Source organism: Lissotriton helveticus, chromosome 3_2 (assembly GCF_964261635.1).
Source record: "Lissotriton helveticus chromosome 3_2, aLisHel1.1, whole genome shotgun sequence".
NCBI classification, from domain to species: domain Eukaryota; kingdom Metazoa; phylum Chordata; class Amphibia; order Caudata; family Salamandridae; genus Lissotriton; species Lissotriton helveticus.
This window is the reverse complement of record NC_136062.1, coordinates 479621258-479628492: the sequence shown is the minus strand read 5'-3', so window position 1 is coordinate 479628492 and position 7235 is coordinate 479621258. Positions and strand designations below refer to the sequence as shown.

At 62.6% G+C, this 7235-nt stretch overlaps 1 protein-coding gene across 1 annotated transcript in view; it reads left to right on the top strand.

Moving 5' to 3' along the window:
* The first annotated feature begins 552 nt into the window (after window positions 1-552).
* CHRM4 (cholinergic receptor muscarinic 4) overlaps window positions 553-7235 on the top strand; it is a 409132-nt gene continuing 402449 nt past the window's right edge. Inside the window, exon 1 of the mRNA XM_078684698.1 lies at window positions 553-1281. Within this exon, the coding sequence (XP_078540824.1) occupies window positions 1197-1281 (85 nt within the window). The 5' untranslated portion in view covers window positions 553-1196. The remainder of the gene's footprint in view (window positions 1282-7235) is intronic.

Genomic DNA, 7235 nt, shown 5'->3' with positions numbered 1-7235 from the left:
TGTCTGATCCTGGAGCCCCCCAGGTGACAGCTGAGGCTGGGGGTGGCTCCAGGTAGTGTGCCGGCTGAGAGGCACCTGATTGGCTGGGCGCACATTACATCATGGCCCCGGCTCTGGGAGGGGGGAGTCCCTCGCTCTCCGCTGCTCCTCACGGGGATGTGAGACACATCTGTGAGACACATCTGTGAGCAGGAGCTGAGGGCTGCAGGAGGCGCGAGACGAGGGCTCCGGGCACCGCTGGCGAGGCGCTGCGAGGCTGGTGCGAGGAGCTACGAGGCCGGTGGCTGAGGCGCTACTAGGCCGGTGTTGAGGCGCTACTAGGCCGGTGTTGAGGCGCTACGAGGCCGGTGGCTGAGGCGCTACAAGGCCGGTGACTGAGGCGCTACGAGGCCGGTGTTGAGGCGCTAAGAGGCTGGTGGCTGAGGCGCTACGAGGCCGGTGCGAGGCGCTACGAGGCTGGTGGGGAGGCGCTACGAGGCCGGTGGCTGATGCGCTACGAGGCCGGTGGAGAGGCGCTACGAGGCCTGTGGCTGAGGCGCTACGAGGCCGCAGGCGAAGCGCTACGAGGCCGCTGGTGTGAGGGCACAGGTGCGCCCTGGAGTGAGGGACCACAGAGTAGAACTGAGTAAGAAGCGCCAAGGGGTCCCTGACAGGTGAACCCAGGAGAGCCCGGGCTGAGGGGCAAAGAAATGCCCCAGGATGAGGGCAGAGAGGATTCGTGACCTGAGCAGCACAGAGGATCTCTGGACTGAAGGGTAAACAGGAGCCCGGACTGGGGGCTCAGAGTGAGGACTGAGGGCACAGAGGCCCCCCGGACTGAGGACTGAGGGCCCTGGAGTGAGGACTGAGGGCCCTGGAGTGAGGACTGAGGGCCCTGGAGTGAGGGCACAGAGGGCCCTGGAGTGAGCACTGAGGGGCACAGAGGAGCCCCGGGGTGAGGGGAGATTGAACCCCATGCTGTGGCACAGAGGGCACAGGGCACCGCGCTTCCCCTCACATGCCACCTCTCATGACCAGCGGAGACGCCGCTGTTGAGTCGTTCGCCCTTCGACCCGCTTTGGAAAGGGTGCCACATGTCGCAAGCACGGACGGCTGGCATGAACCCTAGAGTGCCAGCCCCCTCCTGGGAGTCTGAGCTTCGGGCCCTGGGCTGACTCCGCTCCGGCCTGACCCGTGCCACCCACCCCTCCACCCCCATGGACACCGACCCCGGCTGGATGTACTCCATGGGGTTTGGCAACGGCAGCGGCGCGGGCAGCATGGCTTCCTGGCAGCTCCCAGGTAAGAGAGGGCAGCGGGCACCTGCGTGGAGGGGGGTCAGGTGGCACAAACTGCACCTGGGGTGGGGAGGTCTGTGCTGCGTGTGTTGCATTCATATATTCAGGGGTCGCCAGGACCCCCACCCCGCGTGTTTGCCTCTGCCCTCAGAGGTGGAGGGATGTGGCATTGGGAGCAGGGCACCCCTCTGCCCCTTCAGTGTTTGCTTCTGCCCTCAGAGGTGGGGCTGTGGCATTGGGGAGCAGGGCACCCCTCTGCCCTTTCAGTGTTTGCTTCTGCCCTCAGAGGTGAGGGATGTGGCATTGGGGAGCAGGGCACCCCTCTGCCCTTTCAGTGTTTGCTTCTGCCCTCAGAGGTGAGGGATGTGGCATTGGGGAGCAGGGCACCCCTTCTGCCCCTTCAGTGTTTGCTTCTGCCCTCTCTGTGCAGCTGCCCTCAGAGGTGGGGGGGGGGGGCTGGCATGGGGGAGCAGGGCACCCATCTGCCCCTTCAGTGTTTGCTTCTGCCCTCTCTGTGCAGCTGCCCTCAGAGGTGGGGGGGGGGCTGGCATCGGGGAGCAGGGCACCCCTCTGCCCCTTCAGTGATGCTTCTGCCCTCAGAGGTGGGGGGGGTGTGGCATGGGGGACCAGGGCACCCCTCTACCCCTTCAGTGATGCTTCTGCCCTCAGAGGTGGGGGGGGGGGCTGTGGCATGAGGGAGCAGGGCACCCCTCTGCCCCTTCAGTGTTTGCTTCTGCCCTCAGAGGTGGGGCTGTGGCATTGGGGAGCAGGGCACCCCTCTGCCCTTTCAGTGTTTGCTTCTGCCCTCAGAGGTGAGGGATGTGGCATTGGGGAGCAGGGCACCCCTTCTGCCCCTTCAGTGTTTGCTTCTGCCCTCTCTGTGCAGCTGCCCTCAGAGGTGGGGGGGGGGCTGGCATGGGGGAGCAGGGCACCCATCTGCCCCTTCAGTGTTTGCTTCTGCCCTCTCTGTGCAGCTGCCCTCAGAGGTGGGGGGGGGGGCTGGCATGGGGGAGCAGGGCACCCCTCTGCCCCTTCAGTGATGCTTCTGCCCTCAGAGGTGGGGGGGGGGATGTGGCATGGGGGACCAGGGCACCCCTCTACCCCTTCAGTGATGCTTCTGCCCTCAGAGGTGGGGGGGGGCTGTGGCATGAGGGAGCAGGGCACCCCTCTGCCCCTTCAGTGTTTGCTTCTGCCCTCAGAGGTGGGGCTGTGGCATTGGGGAGCAGGGCACCCCTCTGCCCTTTCAGTGTTTGCTTCTGCCCTCAGAGGTGAGGGATGTGGCATTGGGGAGCAGGGCACCCCTTCTGCCCCTTCAGTGTTTGCTTCTGCCCTCTCTGTGCAGCTGCCCTCAGAGGTGGGGGGGGGCTGGCATGGGGGAGCAGGGCACCCATCTGCCCCTTCAGTGTTTGCTTCTGCCCTCTCTGTGCAGCTGCCCTCAGAGGTGGGGGGGGGCTGGCATGGGGGAGCAGGGCACCCCTCTGCCCCTTCAGTGTTTGCTTCTGCCCTCTCTGTGCAGCTGCCCTCAGAGGTGGGGGGGGGCTGGCATTGGGGAGCAGGGCACCCATCTGCCCCTTCAGTGTTTGCTTCTGCCCTCTCTGTGCAGCTGCCCTCAGAGGTGGGGGGGGCTGGCATGGGGGAGCAGGGCACCCATCTGCCCCTTCAGTGTTTGCTTCTGCCCTCTCTGTGCAGCTGCCCTCAGAGGTGGGGGGGGGGCTGGCATGGGGGAGCAGGGCACCCCTCTGCCCCTTCAGTGATGCTTCTGCCCTCAGAGGTGGGGGGGGGGTGTGGCATGGGGGACCAGGGCACCCCTCTACCCCTTCAGTGATGCTTCTGCCCTCAGAGGTGGGGGGGGGGCTGTGGCATGAGGGAGCAGTGCACCCATCTGCCCCTTCAGTGTTTGCTTCTGCCCTCAGAGGTGGGGGGGGGGCTGTGGCATGAGGGAGCAGGGCACCCATCTGCCCCTTCAGTGTTTGCTTCTGCCCTCAGAGGTGGGGGGGGGCTGTGGCATGAGGGAGCAGGGCACCCATCTGCCCCTTCAGTGTTTGCTTCTGCCCTCTCTGTGCAGCTGCCCTCAGAGGTGGGGGGGGGGGCTGGCATGGGGGAGCAGGGCACCCCTCTGCCCCTTCAGTGATGCTTCTGCCCTCAGAGGTGGGGGGGGGGATGTGGCATGGGGGACCAGGGCACCCCTCTGCCCCTTCAGTGATGCTTCTGCCCTCAGAGGTGGGGGGGGGATGTGGCATGGGGGACCAGGGCACCCCTCTACCCCTTCAGTGATGCTTCTGCCCTCAGAGGTGGGGGGGGGGCTGTAGCATGGGGGACCAGGGCACCCCTCTACCCCTTCAGTGATGCTTCTGCCCTCAGAGGTGGGGGGGGCTGTGGCATGAGGGAGCAGGGCACCCCTCTGCCCCTTCAGTGTTTGCTTCTGCCCACCTTGAGCAGCTGCCGCTGGGTAGTGACTCCTGAGTCTGCAGCCGCTGGACTCTAAAGCAGGGATGGGGCACGCTGTGCGAGGGGGGGGGGGGGGGTTGAGGAGGGGTTGGGGGTACACGCTCACGTTGACATTCTGAGTCCTGTATGCTGGTGCACAGCACGTGGAGGGTTTCTGTGCATACTGCGCACGCGGTGTGTATGTGCACAGGGGCACGGGTGTGTGCACACTCACTGTGCAGTGTGCGCCTTCAGTGGGTGTGTACTTCCAATGTGGAGGGTGTTTACAACGCCTGGGTGGTGTCTGTGCTCGGTGCTGTGCGTGTGTGCACAGAACACTCATGGTGAGTGCACGTGCAGTGTCGGTGCACGGGTACCTTTGAGTTGCGCTGGTGTGTCTGTGCAGTGTGTTCGGCAGTTGTGTTACAGCCACGGGGCCTGTGACGTGTCTGTATTTAGAGGCAGCACGTGTGTTGCTGGTGACCCGTGCGCCCCCCCTGCCCCCCCCCCCCCCGGCTCAAACGACCCCCGATTCCTTCCAACGTTTGCCTGCCCTGTGTAGCTGCTCTCGCTGTTGTGAGTTGTGTACACGGGTAGTGAAGTGTGCGCGCACAGACAGCGTCTTTACTATTGTGCAGTTTGTTATCTTCTGTGCATTAACAGTGAGGTGTGTCTGCAGCCGGTGGGTACACACCCGCCGTGCTGTGTGTGCAGAACACTGGTGTGTGCGCAGAGCACTGGTGTGTGCGCAGAGCACTGGTGTGTGCGCAGAGCACTGGTGTGTGTGCAGATCACTGGTGTGTGTGCAGAGCACTGGTGTGTGTGCAGAGCACTGGTGTGTGCGCAGAGCACTGGTGTGTGCGCAGAGCACTGGTGTGTGTGCAGAGCACTGGTGTGTATGTAGAGCACTGGTGTGTATGCAGAGCACTGGTGTGTGCGCAGAGCACTGGTGTGTGCGCAGAGCACTGGTGTGTGTGCAGAGCACTGGTGTGTATGTAGAGCACTGGTGTGTGCGCAGAGCAATGATGTGTGTGCAGAGCACTGGTGTGTGTGCAGAGCACTGGTGTGTGCAGAGCACTGGTGTGTATGTAGAGCACTGGTGTGTGCGCAGAGCAATGATGTGTGTGCAGAGCACTGGTGTGTGCGCAGAGCACTGGTGTGTGTGCAGAGCACTGGTGTGTATGTAGAGCACTGGTGTGTGCGCAGAGCAATGATGTGTGTGCAGAGCACTGGTGTGTGCGCAGAGCACTGGTGTGTGTGAAGAGCACTGGTGTGACTGGTGTGTGCGCAGAGCACTGGTGTGTGTGCAGAGCACTGGCGTGTATGTAGAGCACTGGTGTGTGCGCAGAGCACTGGTGTGTGCGCAGAGCACTGGTGTGTGTGAAGAGCACTGGTGTGACTGGTGTGTGTGCAGAGCACTGGTGTGTGTGTGTCTCCCCAGCCGGTGTGTGTGTAGAGCACGGGTGTGTGTGCAGAGCACGGGTGTGTGCAGTCATGCCGGGGTGTGTCTCCCCAGCCGGTGTGTGTGCAAAGCACTGGTGTGTGTGCAGAGCACTGGTGTGTGTGCAGAGCACTGGTGTGACTGGTGTGTGTGCAGAGCACTGGTGTGTGTGTGTCTCCCCAGCCGGTGTGTGTGTAGAGCACGGGTGTGTGTGCAGAGCACGGGTGTGTGTGTGTCTCCCCAGCCGGTGTGTGTGTAGAGCACGGGTGTGTGTGCAGAGCACGGGTGTGTGCAGTCATGCCGGGGTGTGTCTCCCCAGCCGGTGTGTGTGCAAAGCACTGGTGTGTGTGCAGAGCACTGGTGTGTGTGCAGTCATGCTGGTGTGTGTGCAGTCATGCTGGTGTGTGTGCGGTCATGCTGGGGTGTGTATGCAGAGCACTGGTGTGTGTGCAGTCATGCTGGGGTGTGTGCAGTCATGCCGGGGTGTCTCCAGCCGGTGTGTGTGCAGATCACTGGTGTGTGTGCAGTCATGCTGGGGTGTGTGCAGTCATGCCGGGGTGTCTCCAGCCGGTGTGTGTGCAGTCATGCTGGGGTGTGTGCAGTCATGCTGGGGTGTGTGCAGCCGGTGTGTGTGCAGATCACTGGGGTGTGTGCAGTCATGCCGGGGTGTCTCCAGCCGGTGTGTGTGCAGATCACTGGTGTGTGTGCAGTCATGCTGGGGTGTGTGCAGTCATGCCGGGGTGTCTCCAGCCGGTGTGTGTGCAGATCACTGGTGTGTGTGCAGATCACTGGGGTGTGTGCAATCATGCCGGGGTGTGTGTGCAGTCATGCTGGGGTGTGTGCAGATCACTGGGGTGTGTGCAGTCATGCTGGGGTGTGTGCAGTCATGCTGGGGTGTGTGCAGTCATGCTGGGGTGTGTGCAGTCATGCTGGGGTGTGTGTGCAGTCATGCTGGGGTGTGTGTGCAGTCATGCCGGGGTGTGTGTGCAGTCATGCTGGTGTGTGTGCAGAGCACTGGTGTGTGTGCAGTCATGCTGGTGTGTGTGCAGTCATGCTGGTGTGTGTGCAGTCATGCATGGGTGTGTGCAGTCATGCTGGGGTGTGCAGTCATGCATGGGTGTGTGTGCAGTCATGCTGGGGTGTGTGCAGTCATGCTGGTGTGTGTGCAGTCATGCTGGGGTGTGTGCAGAGCACTGGTGTGTGGGCAGTCATGCTGGGGTGTGTGCAGTCATGCTCGGGTGTGTGCAGTCATGCTGAGGTGTGTGCAGTCATGCTGGGGTGTGTGCAGTCATTCTGGTGTGTGTGCAGTCATGCTGGTGTGTGTGCAGAGCACTGGGGTGTGTGCAGTCATGCTGGGGTGTGTGTGCAGTCATGCTGGGGTGTTTGCTGCAGTCATGCCGGGGTGTGTGTGCAGTCATGCTGGTGTGTGTGCAGTCATGCTGGTGTGTGTGCAGAGCACTAGTGTGTGTGCAGTCATGCTGGGGTGTGTGTGCAGTCATGCTGGGGTGTGTGTGCAGTCATGCCGGGGTGTGTGTGCAGTCATGCTGGTGTGTGTGCAGTCATGCTGGTGTGTGTGCAGAGCACTAGTGTGTGTGCAGTCATGCTGGGGTGTGTGCAGATCACTGGTGTGTGTGCAGATCACTGGGGTGTGTGCAATCATGCCGGGGTGTGTGTGCAGTCATGCTGGTGTGTGTGCAGAGCACTGGTGTGTGTGCAGTCATGCTGGGGTGTGTGTGCAGTCATGCTGGGGTGTGTGTGCAGTCATGCCGGGGTGTGTGTGCAGTCATGCTGGTGTGTGTGCAGTCATGCTGGTGTGTGTGCAGAGCACTGGGGTGTGTGCAGTCATGCTGGGGTGTGTGTGCAGTCATGCTGGGGTGTTTGCTGCAGTCATGCCGGGGTGTGTGTGCAGTCATGCTGGTGTGTGTGCAGTCATGCTGGTGTGTGTGCAGAGCACTAGTGTGTGTGCAGTCATGCTGGGGTGTGTGCAGAGCACTGGTGTGTGGGCAGTCATGCTGGGGTGCGCGGTCATGCTGGGGTGTGTGCAGTCATGCTGGGGTGTGCGGTCATGCTGGTGTGTGTGCAGTCATGCT